Here is a 20,487-nt window from a genome sequence, read left to right as displayed (position 1 = left end):
CAAGAGTCCCGAGATGTGTAAGAACCCATCTTCCTCGTTGCCTAAGACAGGAGGCGCAAACCGCGAAAAAAAAAAAAAAAGAAAATGTGGGCTGAGGTATTGTTGCAAAAACCAGAACGAAACAAACTTCCACAAAGTAGTACAGAGGAGTAAAATGATGCAAAAATAAGAGAAAGTTAACTTGTCTTTAGCTGGCGCTTCAGATCTCCAAGTAAAAGTGAAAACCAATTAACAACAAAAGACCACAAACAGGTGAAACTACTTTTTACATAATTTAGTGGTTAGTGTGAAATGGAACATTTTGATTGGTTAACAAGACATTTGTTCTAAGGGCCACTAAGGGAGCGCGAGCAGAACCTTATTTACATGGACTCCGCCCCTCTATGACGACACTGTTGGATATTAACCAATAAAAACATAATACTGTGCTAGTCTTCATTTGCATACAGGCTCTATAAGTAGCGCGTAACCAGGTTGTTTCGGTGTAGTCGGGATTACTTCTACTGGCGTGTGGGGATTCTTCTGTGCGAAAATGCCGGATCCAGCAAAATCTGCTCCTGCTCCTAAGAAAGGTTCTAAAAAGGCTGTCACGAAAGTGCAGAAGAAAGACGGTAAGAAGCGCAAGCGCAGCCGGAAGGAGAGCTATTCTGTTTATGTATATAAGGTGCTGAAGCAGGTTCATCCAGACACCGGCATTTCGTCGAAGGCCATGGGCATCATGAACTCCTTCGTGAACGACATCTTCGAGCGCATCGCGGGCGAAGCGTCGCGCCTGGCGCATTACAACAAGCGCTCGACTATCACGTCCCGGGAGATCCAGACAGCTGTGCGCCTTCTGCTGCCCGGCGAGCTAGCCAAGCATGCCGTGTCCGAAGGTACCAAGGCGGTTACCAAATACACCAGTTCGAAGTAAGCGTGCAAGAGACGAACTAGAACATCTTATTTTACCCCAAAGGCTCTTTTCAGAGCCACTTAAGTTATCGGGGAAAGTGGCTGTAAACACTTGATAAAAGGTGGGTTTAGTTGTTGGTTGGGTAGGTTGGGCCCGTGATCACGAGTGCTTTTTGGATTTGGGGCTAGATTGGGACAGTGATTGAAGGTTGCCTTGTTAAAGTCTAGGACCTCCCATGGTCCAGTGGCGCCAGCTAGTGGTATGTGTCTTGCTGCTGGTAACAAGTGATTGGTCCTTAAGATGGTTCCTACCTAGTCTGAGTCCTCAATGGGAGCTTAGGTACAGAGGGGCGGGGAAGGGCTGTCTCTTACTATTAAACCAGTAAGCGAGTTGGGTTTTATTTTATTCTAGAGTACAGATAGAGAGTCCTATAGTTTCCCCAGTTCCCGCTGTTTCTTAATGTTTTAATCTATTTTTAACATATACCTCTAGGTGTCTGTCACAAACTTTCAACATCGCCAAATGCTTTAGTATGTTGGCCTACCTGTAAATCCCAACCTGGCCCAGTGACCCTCAACCAGATAGATTTCCCACCCCACCCCCTCCGCCCCCCCACCCCCCATCACCCCCCCCCCATGGGATATTGGCAATATCTGGAGACATCTTTGATTGTCATCACTTGGGGAGAGGGGTGCTACTGGCATCTAGTGGGTAGATGCCAGGGATGCTGCTAAACATCCTATAATGCCTAGGAGAGCCCCCACTACCAAGAATTATTTGGTGAATGACGTTGACCCTGCGCCAAGGTTGAGAGACCCAGTGCCCAAAGACTTCCCTTCCTTCAGGATTTTTTCCCTTCTGGGTTTAATCCTCATTTAGGTCAAACCCTTCCCCACTCCTACCCTGCTTTTGGTGAAAACTGAGCAGCACTTAACTTACTGTGCTTGTTTACACTCCTCCACTGGAAAATTATCTTCTCCAGGGCAAGGACCTTGTCTTGGTTCTGTAACTTTCCTGGTTATAGGACCCACCTCCAAGGTTGCTAAACATACTTCCAGGTGCCTCTCCTGAAGTTCCCTGTTAAGGTCACGTTGGAGGTGGGGGACTGGGGAGGTGGTTTTTAGTGTTCTCAGGTGTATTTTTTTAGAATAGATTTTGGGGGCATGGTGTACAAAAGGGCACAGTTAACATGTGGGATGAATTTCTAAGGCCCTCTCAGTTCAAAACTTGCATAACTCAAGACCAATCCCGAAAAAGGCTGGATATTTTACCAAATAAAATATACCCTTGAGGCAAAAGGAAAAATCTTAGCTTCCAATTCACTTGACAATCAAGTTTTGAAATTAAGCCATTCCTGGTTAAACTTGGGGGAATTTACATGACTTTGTGCTTAAAATGAATTTTATTCATTTATAATGTAGGAGTTCAAATTTACATCTAATTAAAAGTTGCATGAAGTGGGCTGTATGTGATTTCTTTCTTTCACTGGGAAATTAAGATTCTCAGTGAGTCATCTTTCCCTAGAGACTATCAGACAAGGGACCAGGGAAAAATGACTCAACTGAGAATCTAAAATTTCTAGTTGAAAGAAAAGAAATCATTATACAACACACTTTATGGTAGGAAAAATCACTCTATAAGTGAGAACTTACATGTGCCAGACCCTGTGCTAGGTGATGGGGATATACAGGTGCTCTCCTTCCCAAGTCCATGAAGTGCACCTGGAATTTTATTTGTGACCAATTATATCAAGTGTCCTCTGGGAAGTTTTTTTTTAAGTTTTAGTTTTACCCAATTTTCACTGTAACATCTTTCAACTTTTTAATCATCTGATTTTTGTAGATGGAATTCATCGTTCCCTTTATAATCTGTGACTAGGTGTCATTATTTCTGTACTCCTCATCCAGGTTGTAACATTTTCTTTTCACTTTAATATGTCTCTTTAAACTTAAAATTTTCACATAGACTATTTTTTAGGGTTTTTCATTATATTGGAAAGCTCTGGCTGTCCCACCCTCTTGCCCACAAAGCAATTTAAGTCACATTGTACTTGGCTCCTAGCATCTCAAACCTGCTGAAGCTTTCTTTGTTCACCATGGTCCTAGCTTGAGAGAAATTTTATCTTCTTGTTCCCTGTGAGATTCATTTTCTTTTGCAGAGGGTATAACTATAGTAAAGTATGGGAATAAGCCTTTTCTCAGTCATCCCAAATAAAATTTATCAGAAAATATTGTCGGCTTAAAATGTCCCATATCCAACCATACTCGACACTTCCACTGCTGTCTTCCCACTCCAAGCCACCATCACACCTCCCAGGTATTTGCAATGACTTTCTGACTGGTCTCTTTGCTTCTGCCTCTACCCTCACTCTATTTTCCACAAACCAGCTAGAGTAAACTTTCTGAAACCTCTAAGTCAGATCATGTCACTCCCACACCATCCTGCCCAACTGAAAATCCCCATATGGCTTCAGAGAGAAGGTCCACACTGATACAATGGCCCACATCCACCTCCTCTCTTACCACTCTCCCTTTTGTTCTGTTTCATCACACTTGTCTCCCTGCTCTACCTCGAATACACCAAGGCCCTCCTATCTCAGGGTCTTTGTGCTTGCCATTTCTTCTTCTGGAAAAGCTTTTCCCCCAGATATTTATATGACTGGCTTCCTCATTTCTTAGGCTTCTGCTCAAAACTTCCATCACTCTTCAGTCCTTCCTTGACCAACTTATTTGAGATAGCAAGCCCACCTCCCTCTCTCCCCCCATTTCTTGGTACTCCTTGTCCCCATACCTTGCTAAATTTTCTTCCGTGTATCATCTGAATACTAATGTATTTATTATTTGTTTATTACTGAATCAGAGACTGCTACCCATAAAAGCTGTTCTTCTCTGCTTACTTTAACCCCCTGCTTTATGGGTGCATGGCTTCTCAATTAAAGGCTAATTTACCAGCTTTTCTTGCATCTGGGTTTCTTCATAAGACAAAGTTCTGAGCCAATGAGATATGAATGGAAGTGATACATATTATTTCTAGTTTGTGTCCTAAAAAGGAATAGATATGTGCTGCCCTTGCCTTTTTACCCTCTCCTCTGGCTGGGTTACAGATACAATGACAGGAACTATGGCAACCACTCTGGGCCCAGAAACAGAAGCCATGTGATGAGAATGGCAGAACTGTTCTACTAACCTTGGACATGAGAGATGAATAAACTTGTATTTTGTTTAAGCCACTTTTTTTTTTTAATATTTGGCACAATAATTTAGACTGTTCTCCGACCAATACATTGTCTGACTCTCCTCCTACCTTATCAGAGTAAGTCCTATGAAGGTAGGTACTTTGTTTTGTTCACTGCTCTATGCCCATCATCTCGAGCTGTACCTGGAATAGAGTGGGCACTCAGTAAATACTGATGGGATGAATAGATTGATGAGGGAAGGAGTGGTGGAGAGGGAGGGCAGTGGGATTGCATTTATGAGATGCAGAACTCTAAGAGTTGGCTTTAACAAAAAATGATTTTAAAAATCTTTTGCCCTCTGAATGGGGAACAGCACAATACAGAGTGAAGGTCTAGGTGCAGTTGCAGACACCTGGTCCACAAATCAGTTTAGAAGCTTCATAGTGTAAGTTGTTGGGTATTTACGGATACTTACCTACACTAACTCAGAAGCAGTAAGAGGGTAAAGGAAAACTTTTGTTTCCTCTACTATTCTCAATACTTCTGGCCACCAAGTATGTGGGTTTTCCACACCAAGCAATCCTGACATTAACTACGTGGAGTTAGCACAGACCCCACAGGTTAAGGGCTCAGTCCAAAATGATTGCCCCCCCACCCTCTATACCAACTTCAGATGCCAATCACAAGTAGTGGGTCCCTAGGTTACACACACCTCTGTCAGTCTTGGCTACAAATCAGGAGTTCCCACAACCCCCTCCTCAGATTCAATAATTTGCTATAACAGCTTACAGAACTCAGGGAAACACTTACGTTTACCAGTCTATTATAAAGGATATAGTAAAGTATACAGATGACCAGCCAGATGAAGATGTACATAGGGCAAGTGTCCTGAGTGCAGGAGCTTCTTTCCCCGTGTAATTGGGGTGTCCATGTGGCTTCCTGGCATGTGGATGTGTTCACTGACCCAGAAGCTTCCTGAATCTCATAGTTTAGGGGTTTTTATGGAGGCTTCATCAAGAAGGCATGATGCATTATTAACTCAACCTCCAGTCTCTCTCTCTCCCCTGGAGGATGGGGGGTGTGGGGTTAACAGCTTCAATCTTCTAATCATAGCCTGGCCTTTCTGGTGACCAGCCCCTGTCCTGAAGCTACCCAGGAGTCCACCAAGAGTCGTCTCATTAGAACAAAATATGCTCCTATTATCCTGGAAATTCCAAGGGATTTAGGAGCTCTATGTCAGGAATTGGGGTCAAAGACCAAATATTAGAACAAACGATGTTCTTAGCACCCCTATCACTCAGGGAATTACAAGAGTTTTAGGAGCTCTGTGGTAGAAACTGGGGGAAGAGATCAAACATACATTTATTATGTCACAGGCCACCCCCTGGTCTCTGGCCATGGACCCCTTATAGCAAACCAATTATAAAAGTCAAAAGATACTGGCTGAAAGGCAGTGTACTGTAGTAGTGATGGGCATTAGCTTTGAGTCCCAGCTAACCCACCTAAGAGCTATATGACCTTGGGAAAGTTTCTTTACTCTTCTGAACCTCAATTTCTTCATCTGTAAAATGAGGAAAATAATGGAACCTACCCTCAAGACTTGTGAAGATTAAATGAGACAATGTACTTAATGCACTTAGTACAGCAGCTGGAACATGGCAAATATTCGATCAGTGTTTCTCCCATTATTGTGGCTGGGAAGGCCCTTGCATGAGCACCCTTGTACCTCCAGAGCACATTTCCTTCCCAACAAGTTGTGCTTTAAGAGATTTCTAGTGATTTGAGAGTCAACTCTCTAAGCATCTTGCAGTAGAGCAGTAAGACCTTCTTTATCTTAAAAACATCCAAGAAGGCAATGCCACAATTTACTTGTTGGGCCTCTGATACTGTAGAATCTTTAAATATCAGCTATGTGTCCCAAAAGGGAAAAAAAAGAATTAAATAATAAAATACCTTATTTCTAGTGTCTGTTACTAGTGCTCTGTAAAGACCAATATAATCTTTGGCAAATACCTTTAAAAAAAAAATCAGATGATGTTTGCAATACTTCCCATCAATGCTTTCAGAAAAAAATGAAATACTTTCATCTCAATACTTCTTTCTGATTTCTGAGTTGAAAGCTCTGAATTTTGAGGATTTAACACAAGAGCAAGCCAAATGAATAGAAATGATCTAAGGCATACTATCAGGTAGCACAGAGAAGGACACACCTTATAACCAAAAGGAGAATGTGCAGATATTTGGGAAATGTTTAATTAGAAATTCAAAAATGGGCTTGGTGGAGTCAGGTTGATGACTTCTGAGTTCTTCATTTCTGCTTGTTAATGTACTTCATGTTTTTCCTCTCAGTATTTTCAAGATGAAGCTCCTGTTCCTGTCAGTATTCAGGAATGAAAGTTTCCCCAAGAATACAAGACTTTCTTATTCAAACTACAGTCCAAGGAGTGGTAAACAAGTAAGATGGCAGTCCCAAGACCTCAATATTTCTTTTCTTTGACCAAGAACTCATTACACAATAGATGAGATATTTCAGATGGTTCTGCTAAAAAGAAGCATAAGAATCTAGAGAGTATCACTATCAACCAATCCAAGGAACTTTGCTTTAGATGGCCAAAACCAGAAACAGAGCAAAGTAAGAGAACTAATAGAGCTTGAGCAGTTCTTTAGCATTTTGCCTTGAAGGATCCAAACCTGGATGCTGATCTATTGTCCCAAGGATGGTAAAGAGGTAATGGCTTGGGACTGGCTGAGTATTTTGAGAGAGAGAGAGATTGACAGATCAAGATCTCAGTTGATCTTGGGACTGAGGCAGCACAAGGCACCCAGAAGAAGGAATTCTTGTGGCAAAAAATGGAGGATGCAGATTTGTGAAATGAAATAAGGAACAATTTATCTCTGTTGTTTTACAAGATCAAAGGCAATAATTTTAAATTATCAGAAGGTAGGGGAAAATCCATATCACTCTTTTGATATCAGTGTTTTTAACATTCAGGGGAACAGAAAATACCTAAAGATATCAGCTTTATTTTTTGTTGTTGGCAATGATGTTTGAGCTTTGTGTAGGTCTTAGTTTCCAGTTAGTGGGATTATCATTTTGAAATGCATTGAAGGAAAACTCCTTAGGCCAAGAGGGAATGTGAAACAGAGTTCAGACACACCACAGATATAACCCTGGACAAAGGTTGTTCAGTGTTCTTAATAAAATTCCCAATCCTAGGGATGGGCCTTAAATTACTTGAATTTCTCTCTGGAGATGTATATTTCCTATAGTTTGGCATGTCTACTTACTCAAGACCCCTATTATAACATGTAGAATAAGCAGGAGAAAGGCATACTGATTAACTTGTATATGCATCCACCATAAGATTACTTCCAGCGAGGGAGCATATCCTTGTTTTCATAGGCTTCTTCCTTCTCCTCCCTGCTGCAATATGAAAATCAAATGATTTTGCTTATATAAGCTTCTTTGTAGGGAACTTTTCCTGTGATGTCTTTTTAAGTATTTGAATTTTGATTTTCACAATTTTTTCACATTAATATCAAGGAACTGGGCAACAGAAATTATTATTTTTGAATTTTATTTATTTATTTATTTTGGCTGTGCCAGGTCTTAGTTGCGGCATAGGGGATCTTTTTTTTTTAGTTGCCACACTCAGGCTTCTTAGTTGCGGTATGCGGACTTTTTAGTTGTGGCATGCATGCGGGATCTAGTTCCCCAACCAGGGATCGAACCCGGGCCCCCTGCATTGGGAGCGTGGAGTCTTATCCACTGGACCACCAGGGAAGTCCCCAGAAATTATTCTTAAGTTAATTTTTTTTCAGAAACAGCAAGTATGCATAGAGAACACAATTTTAGGATTAGCAGGAAAGTTAACCAAGGTAGAATTGGAATTTCAATTCTTAGCCTAGGGGAAAAAAAAGGAAGGAATCTTTTCATTTGTCTAAGGGAATTTCATTGTATTTATGATTGTGGGATGTGTTTAGGCAGGAAGGGGCATAATAGATAAATCTTTCTGGATTAGTATATGCAAATCATTTATAATGGGAAATAGCAAAGTCCCAGCGACTATAAGAGTAAAACAAAACAACTCTGACTATTCTTCCTGACAGGAGAAAACAGTAATATATACGTACATGAATTACAAGCATGACTGAGTCTTCTAGATTGAGTTGGTGGATAACCATGTAGCAGGGCCCCACAACAGCACAGAGGTGTCAAAGTAAATACATAATCTGGCAGTGTAGAAGGATGATGTGTTCTTAAAATCTGAGTATGCCATTGTATTAGTAAAGAGCGCAGGCTCATAAAACAGATCACCTGGTTTGTAACCCAGCCCTGCTCTTTATCAGTAGTGTGACTAGGCCAAGTTTTTGAACCTTCTATGCTTTTTCCTCATCTTTTTTTTTTGGGGGGGGGGGGTGCCGCGCAGCATGGCTTGTGGGATCTTAGTTCCCCCACCAGAGTTTGAACCTGGGCCCTGGCAGTAAAAGTGCTGAGTCCTAACCACTGGACCGCCAGGGAATTCCCTAGTTTCATCATCTTTAAATTGAGAATAATAGTAATGCTTACTTTATAATGTTTTTTTGAAAGGTGAATGAGTAAATACATATAAAAATTCTTAGACTGATGCTTGACACAACATTTCAATAACTGTTAGTTGCCGTTGATAGTAGGGAACTCCTGTTGAGTGCTATGTAAGTTTTTCATCTCTAATGTACAGTGAAATATCTACTAATTCAAGATAGTGTTCCAAACATATGTTGCATTCTTCCCATTTTGCACCCCAAATTCCTTAAATGATAGAAAACTGACAAAAAAGACGGCAAATGGGTTAAGAGTGAAGAGTGCAAGAACAGTAAACATCTTGGAAATTTAAAATTTGGTTATTGACACAAAAATTCAACAGTAGGACTGAGTCCAGAATAGAATCAATACAGCTGGGAGAAAATAGGGGAGCTGAGAGATGAAGCCTAGAAATTCCCCCACAATGCCATATAAAAAGATATAAAGATAGAAAATATGAAAAAAAGTTAAATGACATGGATGATAGATTCAGATGTTCCAAAATTCACCCAATAGGAGTTTAGAAGGAGAGAATAGAAATAATGTAAAAAAAAAAATACAGGTCTACCAAATAAGGTTTGCTGATTGTACACTGCACAGCTTCAGGAGCACCATTTAAATTATAATCTTTGTGAATGGTATCCCCTGCAGTTGTGCAGTGCACAACCCAAGTGTCATACATGGTGGTCCTGAGGAAATAAAGAAAAGGAGACTTTCACAGAATATATATCTTCAGACTGCAAGGTCCCATTAAATGTAGAGCATATAGATATGAATTAAAAGTATCTTTACCTAGAGACATGGCAATAAAATTTCAAAACACAAGAGTTAAGGAGACGATTCTAGAAACACCCAGAGAAAATTCTCACAAAGAAACAGAAATCAAATTATGTCAGACTTTTCATTTGGACAACACTGGATATAAGAAGACAATGAATCGGTATTTTTTTAAATCTAGGGAAAATAATTTTGAAACTAAATTTCTCTATCCAGCCAAACTATCATCTAAGTGTGGGTGACTTTTCAGGCCCTCCCTGAAAGAATTTCTGGAGTTGTATTCCTGCAAGAATCAGAAAAGATTCTAAGGGGAAGATGTGCGATACCAGAAGGGGGCCATGTGCCCAGTAAAATATATTGCTAAGTCTAAATAAGTTTAGATTCTAGAAAAATTTCTTTAAGGCTTAGAATACTTGGTATTTATTCATCTATCTAATTTCATAATTAAATAAATTTATTGAGAAATTAGAAATCAGGTGATAGGAGAGAGATGAAATAAATGAAGCAGAAAAGGTTCAAATAACAAAGCAATATAATACATATACCAAGTTACCTGAAATACAAATTTAAAAAGAAATGTGCTATAAATGATAGATACAAAGTACTGTGAGGTTAGAGATACAGGTGACATTGTTCGTGATATCCTGGGTCATACAAGAAGCATTAATTTATTTTATCCATCATGTCTGTATTGAAATCTCCCTCTGTTTTGATTACTGACTCAAGTTTGGATTTTAAGATTTTTGTTTAGGTATCTCTGTGATTACAGAGTTTTTTACATCTATGGTTTCTGCTCCACATTTTGTCTACTGTTTTGAAGAAACAAGAGCTCAAAACTGTTAGTGATTTCAAATATACACATCTTTTGGTGTAGATCCTAAAAAATTGAAAAGAAAATCTGGACTTCAAATTCCAGATGATATTGACATGGCGAGAATGAAGAGAAATAAAATAAGCTAACTAATATTTATGTTATATTTAGGAGGATATAGATATTATTATTCTAGAAGTTGTTAGAAAAGTGTAAGTTTAAATATATATGTATATACAAAATGTATATGTATAAATGCTGACTATAAAGCACTAGAAGAGGGATATTTCGTATTCAGAAAAGCAGAAATCCATTAAGCAGTGATCAAGAATTGTTTGCACTTGAAAGGCAATTGTAGGACGAAAACTTCCAGTTGAACTAATATGAAACCCATTTGCTAATTGTGGGAGGGGAAATAAAGCTTTAAAATTATACAATGTAAAAAAAATTGTTTGCATCTAACACAGGTACACACACATGCATAGACTCACACGCATGTGCATACAACAAAGATTTTTAATAAGTCAACAGTCATAGTGGTGATTATGTTAACACAGACACATCTTTCTCAAGAATTAAAAGACCAAATCGACTAAAACTTGTTTGAAGATATAGAGGATTTGAAGAACATAGTTAACAAAAGTAATCATAAGTATAAGATTATACCTACACCATCTTGTATCCAAAATGGAAAAAGTACATTATACTGAAATTCACATGCAATACTGATTCAAAACTGACCATGTGTGAGATGACAAATGAAAACTCAACAAGTGTTGAATAAGCTGAAGCCATACAAGATATATTCACTAATCATAATGCAATGAAATAACTAAAAATACTCTCCTTGATCTATACTGTTAGGGAAAAGCACATAGTCAAAGAAGATATCGAAATAAAAATTATAGAGTCTTTAGAAATAAACAAAGCGAGCACTATATATTAAAACCTATATGAAGAGGTCAGAGGACCTCTTCATAGCTTTAAATGCATTTATGAGAAAATAAGAACTATTAAAAATAATGAATTAAACTTTATATTTAAAAGCTAATAAAGGAACAATAAAACCTGAGGAAAGTAGAAGGAATAAAGTAGGATAGAAATCACTGGAATAGATCATACTTCCCCACTCACTCCCCCAAAACAGAATTAATCAATAAAACCAAAATCTGGTTCTTTGAAAATTTAAAAGTTAATCCTTTGGTAAATTTAATATTGAAAGAAAAAGTACACAAATAACATCAGCGAAATTAGATATTGAAGTATTAAAATGGTATGTATATTTTGATACAGATATTTACAAATGTAGACAACTCATTTTTCAGTACAAATGATCAAAGTTGCCTCAAGAAGAGTAGAATACCTGAATAAAAAATTAGCTATAGGAGGAACTGAAAAGATAGGCAAAGATCTACCCTTAAAAACAGCACCAGAAAAAAAAAAAACCAAAAAACAAAAAAACAGCACCAGGCCCAGACAGTTTTACCAGACACTGGGGGAAGAGACAATACTTATTATATAAATTGATCATGATAATGGAAAAATATTAAAAGCCACCTACTAATATTATGAGGCAATGAGAGCAACAAATATTATTAAGATTAAGTGAAATAACCCCTGCAAGGCAAATGAAAGAGTATTTGGTAAATAAAAATAATCCATAAAAGTTAGATATTATGAGCCAGAATATAGATTTCAAAGTAGAAAGAGAGGTAATTGGGATAAGAAACTGCAATACAAGGAGTTATTAAGTGTAAGGTTAAGATTTGAATTCTAGTTTATTGTGCCCAAAGCCTGTGAAATTTCAAGAAATTATTGCTTTAAAGTTAGAAAATATTATTTTCTAAAATGAATATGATACTTAAAATCCCATTGTACATACCTATTTTTTTTCTTCAAGGCTTTTTTCCTGCCCGTGCAGAAGTTGTCCTCAAAGTTACAGCCAGACTCCAGATGTTTGCTGTTTCACTGGAGATCATTGCTTCCTCAAAATTATCTTTTCAGAGAACACCATATTTGGGGAATTTATTTCTCTAGAATGTGTAAACCAATTATTTCTAGCCTTTCTTAGAGATTTTCTATCTCTATTAACTCACATACCGTGTTTTGGCATCTTTCCCTTTTACACATGCTCCTTCTCCACAATTTATTCTTTTGTATCCTAAGTCAAAGGGTTAAGGAATAATATGTGCTTAGTGTGACATGAAGATGAAAGGGGAAGGCAGGAAGATGAACTTCTTACCCTTTTGGGGTTTTGACACCATATTTAGAAACAAACAAAGATATGAGGAATAAAGGGCAGCAAACAATTTTATTGGCTCCAATTTTACTGCCAGTGTGCATTAACAAAGAAGTCTATACCTAAAAGACCTCATGGGGGTCCAGATTTTCAACGTACTAGCATTTTCTTTTTGACATCCTGCTTTCCATTGCTAACCTTAATATACAGCTCTCTTAGGTAGGGTCTTTCATTTTTTATACTACTATTGCTATGAGACCTTTTTCTGTTTTTTATTTGTACTTTCCACTTAGATTGTCTCTCTAGTCCCATGGCTCTGAATACCACATATATATGATGATTCTCAAAAGTTTATCTCTAGTTCAGGATCCTTAAGCTCCACACATGTATCCATTGCTTTCCCAACAGTTACACTTAAATGTCAAACAGGAATCTTAAGATGTTCAATACAAAAGTTTTGCTTCTTGCTACTTCTCTCTCCCCTGCTCCACCAATTTGCTCCTGCTGTTTCCCAGCTCAGTCTATGGAATCAGTTTATTGCTCAGGCCCCAAATCTAGGATTTGTATCTGATTCCTCTCTTCCCCATATTCCCTACATGTAATCAATCAGCAAGCTTTTTTTTTTTTTTTGCACTTCCTACAAAGTACATTCCAAATATGACTACTTAACACCTCTACTGCTACCACGTTAGTCCAGTTCTCTCTCCCCTGGATTCCTAACTGTTTTTCTTGTTCCCACTGTTGTCCCCTTACTACCCCTGAGGGTCTGTCTCCAACTAACTCTGGTGGCAGTGAGGACTGCCAGACACTTTCCAGCCAGCTATGCCTCCAGTGTCTAATTCTTAGACTTGGAATTACAGGATAGGTCTGGCTATCTTTGGCTTCTTGGCGGAAAATTTCTAAATCCAGAAGGCACTGGTTTTTCTCCCGACTGAGTCTGGGAGCCAGAAAAGACCCAGAATGGAACCAACTCTTCCTGTTTTACCCAAAACCAGTCGATCCACTTTGGGGATTCCTTCTCAGGCTAGGAACCTTCTGAGTGTTCTGAAATGGGCCTGGACTCTTGTAGAAGCTCCCGTGGTCCCCAAATGAGTTTAGGGCTCATCCTACAGAGCCTGGAAGGTGAGAAATGACCACTCTCCTCACACCCAGTTGCCTGTTCAGCTCCGTAACTGTCTACTCTGGAGAGTTGTGCTTAGGTCTGGAACAGACCTGGGGATTACAGGATGGGCCCAAGAGCTTCTCAGATGAAGCTCTAAACTTCTAAGATGAAGCCTCGATAGGTCCAGCAGGCCCTGGGTGTTGTCCCTGCTGAGTCTGAGAGCGAAGGAAGGAAAACCCCACCTTCCTCCTCTCTCCCAGCCAGCTGCATCAGTCCCCTCTGGGCCCTTGTTCTCAGTCCTGGAAACTTGTCTTCCGGGATAGGACAGGCCTTGGACCCTTGAGGGAGAAGCTCCATGGTTCCCAAATGCATTTCAGAGCAGCCCGTGAAGAGGCTGGGGGCTCCCTGCCCACAGGTCTGCAGGTTCTGCCAGCCCGGGGTCCCTTCCTGGCTCTTGATGGTGGTGGAACCAGCAAGGAAGTCATCAGGGCTTGACTGGACGGCCGTCTCGTACTCTCCACCTGCTCCCTCCCTGCTGCTACCACCGCCTCCAGCCGCCTTTATTCTTGGGGTCTCGCCCAGACGGCCAGCGACCCTCCCCTTAATCAGGCCCCCGCGGAGGCCACCGCCAGCCGCAAACTCCCGCGCCCCCCGCGCCTCCCGGCAGCACCTGCGCTAGGCGGCAGCCGAGGCTGCAACCGCAACAAGCGGCCGTGGGGTGGCGCCGCCGCCAGGTCCGCGAGCAGGATCGAGCCCTCCCTCCATCCCCCCTGACCTACGAAGGGGTTTTTCAGCTGCGCGGTTCCGCTGCAGGTGCCCACCCGGCTCATTCGGGAGTCGGGTTCTCACACCTGCCGGCCCCGAGCAAACAATTACGTCGGATATTAAGGAGCAGGCCCCGAGTTGGGTGCTTTTTTGGGTACCGGGGCGAATCTGACACTCACGACCCCTTTCTCTCTTCTACCCGCCCGCCGCCTCTGCCGCCGACCTGACCAGAGCTAATTTCTTGCCACTGCCGGCTCTGGGGAAGCAAGTATTTCTCACGGGACTTTGGGAGGAGGTTACAGAAAGCGTGCACCCGGCCAGCCTCCGCGCCGCTGAGTCCACGCTCACTGGCAGCTGCGGCTTCTGTGGAGAGCTAAGGTCGTAATGTGCACAGGACACCACAGGGTGGCGCCAGCGGCCTTCCGTGGGATACGCACAACGCTGCCGCCTCGTCGGATCCGAGAGCTACCGCCATGGTCTGTCCATCCGGGAGCCCGGTTATAGCCAGTAAGTGTGGAGCTAAAAAAGTGTATTAATGATCGTTGGTAAGTAGCTGATTTACAATAGAATCTACTAACACGCCCCAGTTAGGAAGAGAAATGACTGATGAGTGATAACAAGCAGATTTGCAACCAAGTAAAAATATAAATATGGATTTACGCTATCTAGTACACCCCCCCTTTTTTTTTTTGGCAAAAATTAATGAGACAATCCCTTCTAAATTGTTCCAGAAAATGGAAAACACCAATTTACCTTCAATACATTCCTTTTACTTGAAGATATAATGTTGATCTGTTAGAAGTAAAAGGGCTTTTCAGGTTTTTTTGAAATCATGCAGACTGTTCAGCTGAGAAACAGACTTAGTCATGGATGAATGAGATCAACCTCTTTACTGAGGATGGTGATAATGCAGGAAGACTGCTCTTTGAAGTCAGTTGATATTTCCCAGCATGCTTTTTGCATATCACTCTTTGTGATGGCATTTATGCTGTTCTCACAATATTTCCAGCTTCTTGCCTTAGCTTACTTTAGGATTTTACATCCTCTTTGTGGTTGGGTGGAGCTATGTAACCAGTTCTGACCGGTGAGTTGGAAGTGGGAGTGTTGCATGTCACTTCTGGCTGGAGCATTTAATTTCTGGTTTGAGATGCTCCAGAACTCTTTTTCACTCTGTCACAACGCCTGGTCTTCTTCCTCCCTCTCAGCTGACCCCAGTGTAATATAAACAACAAAACTTTGTTGGTGTAAGGTGCTGAGATTTTGGAGTTGTTTGAGCCTTAACATACCCTAGCCTATTCTTATACAGCCTAATTCATAGATGAACAGACCAGGTATAGAGCTGTGCATGTTTGTTGTCCTAGATAAGGTGCGGTTGTTATCAATATTTCTTACTTACAATTTCTTTGCCTTGCTCTCAGAGGACTTTCACCTCAGAGCCAAGCATCTTTTTTTTTTTTTTTTTTTTTAAATAACAGAGCAAAGAGGCAAGGTCTTTAAATAAAAATTGTCATGAAATTTGCCCTACCTCTCTACAGTATACTAGGACTCAGAACATCTCAACATGGGCTAACATATCCATTTCTAATACCTGACTTTTCCCCTAACACCCATAAGTATAAAATAGAGAAAGACACAAAAACTTACCTCTGGTTTATAGTTCCTTTGTCTCTTTGGTACACTCAGAGATTTTTTTTTTTATCCCCAGGGTAGTGTATCATGATTTGGGATGGGTGAGAGATATGCCTTTCTTTTGTAAACTGGGAGAAGGGTGAGTGGGAAAGAGGAGGTGGAAAAGGTGAACCAGCTTCAAGCATTTACAACAGGCATGTTCTTAGGCTGCACAAGGTAATGAAAGAGTGCTTATGGAAGTTGATGTTTGGGGGTTGATTCCCTTAAACTATCATTGCCAATGTACCTGTTAGAACATCTTTATATATCCCTGTGGGTTCATACACTCTTGGGGGACACCTATGCCGGTGAGTAAAGCAATTGATATGTGTGACAATAGGGAGTGGTGGTGACTGTAGAATAAAATGCTGTATGGTGCTTGTTTCACCAGTGTTGAATAAAATCTTACTGACCCATTTCTTGATTCTACAAATAAAATTAGCAGGCTTGCATTTTGCTTCTAATGTTAACTAGTGAAATTGCAAACCCTGACCTTAAAATGCAAGCCTTCATAATTCATAAAAGTACAATTAGAAACAAATGAAGATGTTCCCTCTCCCTTACAGACAGAGGGAGAGAGAACATTTTGCATCATAAACCAGCTCAAGAAAATCTGATTTAATAAGGTGTTAAACCAAGAACATTCACAGGAACATCAAGCTTATTCTCCTGTGCACAGTGGAGCCGTGGTGCATATTTTCTAATGTTAACAACTTGTTTTGTTCTCTGTTAAAATAAATGTGTCCCTAGAAGTGTTATTTGAAAAGTCTTATAAGACTCCAAAGACTTTATAAATTGTTGCAGTGGCATACAAAATGCTCAGGTTGGACTTTCTGGAAGCAGAGGCTGAGATAGAGTTTAGGGTACAAGATGATTATTAGGGATGAACCCTTGTGAAAGGAAGAATGAAGACATAGGATTGGGCAGAGGAAGAAATCAGACTGCAGTGAAGGCCTGACAGCCTTGATCGACCTGCTGAGGAGCTCTGGAGCAAATACTGCTCCTGATAAGTTATTTGAAAAAGGCAAGGTGCAATGGTGTGTATATTATGCTAACATTTGTGTACAAAGGGAGAGAGAGGGAAGGATGTCTCCCTTTATTTGCCTATAAAAGCATAAAAATCTCTGAGATGACAGAAAACAACCAATAGTAATTATCTTTTGGAAGGGACATTAGAAGGTGCTATAGAGTGATTATTTGTGTTTCCTCCCAAATTCATATGTTGAAATCTAGTTCCCAAAGTGATGGTATTGGGAAGTGGGGTCGTTGGTGAGTGTTGATTGAGTCATGAAGGTGGAGCGCTCATGAGTGGTATTAGTGCCCTTATAGAAGAGACCCCAGATAGCACCCTCACCCTCTGCATGTGAGGACACAAAAAGAAGATAGTCATCTATAGATCAGGAATTGGGCTTTTACCAGACACCAAATCTGTAGGCACCTTGATCTTGGACTTCCCAGCCTCCAGATCTGTGAGAAATAAATTTCTGTTGTGTACAAGTGACCCAGCCTATGGTATTCTTTTATAGCAGCCCAAACAGACTAAGACAGAGGGCTAGGAGTCCAAGATGGAAGGAAATTTTTAACTGTATATGTTTTTTGTACATTTTGGATTTGACCGTATATTCAAAAACAAAAACATTCTTAAAAATACATAATGTGATGTTAAATGTTCAATAAATGTGCTCAGCTATTCTGAAAAGAGCATTGTGTTAAAAACATGTAAGAGCTTGATTTGTCCTGATGATATTAAGATGATGGATATTTTTGTTTAAATATTACGTTTTAAAAGATTTAAGTAATATTATTAGAATTTTTGTTCTTACGATGGTAAAAGACCAATTAAGCTTGTTTAACAAGATACATCTGATTATAAATCTAAAACATATAACCATGCATTAAGTTATTATTAGTGGCCAAGATGGTGGCCAGATGAATTTGTTGCACATAATCTGGAGCCTAAACTTGGTTTTCAATGCATTTCCCAAAGGGGATTCGTAAAACATACTTCTCATAGCCTCCAGTAAGTAAAAGCTGATACCAGCTTTTACAAAAGCACTTCTGGCTTTCCCTGGATGCTAGTTCACACAGCAGAGGAGCCTTCAAGAATCAGAGGCATTTTGGAGAACTGCCTGCAGGTGGCATCTGGAGTACGCAGAGGGGGCACAGGGCTGACATGGTGGCACACAAAGCACAAGAAACAGAATGGCTCTCTTCCAGTGATCATGCCTGCTCCGAAGGCTGGGGGGAGCAGCCATCTCTGACTTTTTTCAGCTGTGCCCCTGTCTGCAAACTGAAAAACTGGTGTGAAGATTCAGGTTAATCAGTGCATTGTCTTTGTGCCAGAAACAAATTGGATTTAGTGATTCAAAAAATGAGACCATGAGGTAAAGTTTCCCTGTGGGTACCTGTTAATTTGTCTCTAGAGCAGACCTAGAGAACCTTTCACTTTCCTTCCCATGGTTTCCTGGTCCCACCATGGAGTCTACCACCCCCACCCCAGCCCACATACACAGGCTTTCCCCAAAGATGGAGTATGGTGAGCAAAGAAGGGATCAGGGATCCTTTGGGCCTCTCTCCTCAACAGGATCCTGTGATTTCTGTGTGTTTCCACGCACTGGATGGAATAAAAATAAAGAGGAGTGAGCTCTTAGAGAGATAGGGCAAGTGCCAGGGAGAGGGCACTCAACCCCTGTAGGGAAACAGGAGGGCTGGACACTCACCTGAAGAAAGGAGGAGGTGGTACCAGGCCTTGACCAGACGCAGCACCAAGCCTTGGGGAACAGGAAGGTAGGCCTCAATTTGGGGGACCCCAAGAACCTATTTCTGGCACAGCTATATGCCAGAAGTAAGGGTAGATGGAGGTGCAAATTGTTCAATCAAGAAACTGACTTAATCAAATCAATTATTAAAGTATATTAAAGTACACATGAGAAAATACTGTGACAAAGATACAAGTGTAGAAAAATCTGGAGAGGAAGCACAGAAGAAAAGCATGGGGAAAGAGGAAGTACTTCCTGATGCGTTAGAGATGACTGGCTCCATTACAGTTTACCCCAGGTCTATATCCATGTCTGCCCCAAGCCTTCTGTCCCCAGGGAGCCCTTTTCCTGAAATTCTATCCACCCAGTGTGGGTAGAATATAACTGTCTCCTCTGAGTGTGACTGTCACTCCTGCTTCAATTCCCAATTCCTTAGGCTGGAGTCTTCTACAAACAGTACCTCTATAGAGGGTCTTTGGGCCTCTTTCCTATGGAACTAATTATCTGCAATTCTCCTCATTTCTGTTTCCGCAGTCTATAAGATCAAACATGGGCAATCAATAAAGCTCCTACTATAATATATGACCATTTCTTTTAATACAAATGTTGGAGTTGTTGTATTTCTATTGAGATGATGATTATTGTACTTTTTCTTTTCTTTTTTTTTTGAACATCTTTATTGAAGTATAATTGCTTTACAATGTTGTGTTAGTTTCTGCTGTATAACAAAGTGAATCAGCTATATGTATACATATATCCCCATATCTCCTCCCTCTTGTGTCTCCCTCCCACCTTCCCTATCCCATGCTGCTAGGTGGTCACAAAGCACTGAGCTGATCTCCCTGTGCAATGCAGCTGCTTCCCACTAGCCATCTGTTTCACATTTGGTAGTGTATATATGTCAATGCTACTCTCTCACTTCGTCCCAGCTTACCCTTACCACTCCCTGTGTCCTCAAGTCCATTCTCTACGTCTGTCTCTTTATTCCTGTCCTGCCCTTAGGTTCGTTAGAACCATTTTTTTTTTTTTTTAGATTCCATATATATGTGTTAGAATACAGTATTTGTTTTTCTCTTTCTGACTTACTTCACTCTGTATGACGGACTCAAGGTCCATCCACCTCACTACAAATAACTCAATTTCATTTCTTTTTATGGCTGAGTAATATTCCATTGTATATATGTGCCACATCTTCTTTATCCATTCATCTGTCGATGGACACTTACGTTGCTTCCATGTCCTGGCTATTGTAAATAATGCTGCAAAGAACACTGTGGTACTTCTCTCTTTCTGAATTACAGTTGTCTCAGGATATATGCCCAGTAGTGGGATTGCTGGGTCATATCGTAGTTCTATTTTTAGTTTTTTAAGGAACCTCCATACTGTTCTCCATAGTGGCTATATCAATTTACATTCCCACAACAGTGCAAGAGGGTTTGCTTTTCTCCACACCCTCTCCAGCATTTATTGTTTGTAGGTTTTTTGATGATGTCCATTCTGACTGGTGTGAGGTGATATCTCATTGTAGTTTTGATTTGCATTTCTCTAATGGTTAGTGATGTTGAGCATCCTTTCATGTGTTTGTTGGCAATCTATATATCTTCTTTGGAGAAATGTCTATTTAGGTCTTCTGCCCATTTTTGGATTGGGTTGTTTTTTTTTTTTTTGATATTGAGCTGCATGAGCTACTTGTGTATTTTGGAGATTAATCCTTTGTCAGTTGCTTCGTTTGCAA

The 20,487-nt window shown here is 40.4% G+C and overlaps 3 protein-coding genes across 4 annotated transcripts in view; 2 read left to right on the top strand and 1 right to left on the bottom strand.

Annotated features, from left to right (window-relative positions):
* Positions 1-57: 57 nt before the first annotated feature.
* Positions 58-972, top strand: LOC118886895 (histone H2B type 2-F). Its single transcript, XM_036837247.1, has one exon. The coding sequence runs from the start codon at positions 533-535 to the stop codon at positions 911-913; it is 381 nt and encodes a 126-aa protein (XP_036693142.1). The 5' UTR covers positions 58-532; the 3' UTR covers positions 914-972.
* Positions 973-14,289: 13,317 nt separating this feature from the next.
* The window catches only part of LOC118901745 (myomegalin), a 73,773-nt gene continuing 67,575 nt past the window's right edge, over positions 14,290-20,487 (top strand). Inside the window, exon 1 of one of the 2 annotated variants that reach the window (XM_036865277.1) lies at positions 14,290-14,832. In XM_036865277.1, coding sequence (XP_036721172.1) covers positions 14,799-14,832 — 34 coding nt within the window. In that variant the 5' untranslated portion in view covers positions 14,290-14,798. Of the gene's footprint in view, positions 14,871-20,487 lie in introns of both variants that reach the window. The other variant, XM_036865286.1, reaches the window with a different exon arrangement.
* FCGR1A (Fc fragment of IgG receptor Ia) overlaps positions 18,074-20,487 on the bottom strand; it is a 49,561-nt gene continuing 47,147 nt past the window's right edge. The window contains 2 exon segments of the mRNA XM_036863606.1: positions 18,074-18,135; positions 18,714-18,764. Of these exon segments, the coding sequence (XP_036719501.1) occupies positions 18,074-18,135; positions 18,714-18,764 (113 nt within the window).

The sequence above is a fragment of the Balaenoptera musculus genome, chromosome 1 (genome assembly GCF_009873245.2).
Source record: "Balaenoptera musculus isolate JJ_BM4_2016_0621 chromosome 1, mBalMus1.pri.v3, whole genome shotgun sequence".
Taxonomy (NCBI): Eukaryota; Metazoa; Chordata; class Mammalia; order Artiodactyla; family Balaenopteridae; genus Balaenoptera; species Balaenoptera musculus.
This window is presented reverse-complemented; position numbering and strand designations above follow the sequence as displayed.

Bases quoted from the DNA above. Each gene is read 5' to 3' on its own strand.
- LOC118886895 (XM_036837247.1), top strand. From the start codon at position 533: ATGCCGGATCCAGCAAAATCTGCTCCTGCTCCTAAGAAAGGTTCTAAA.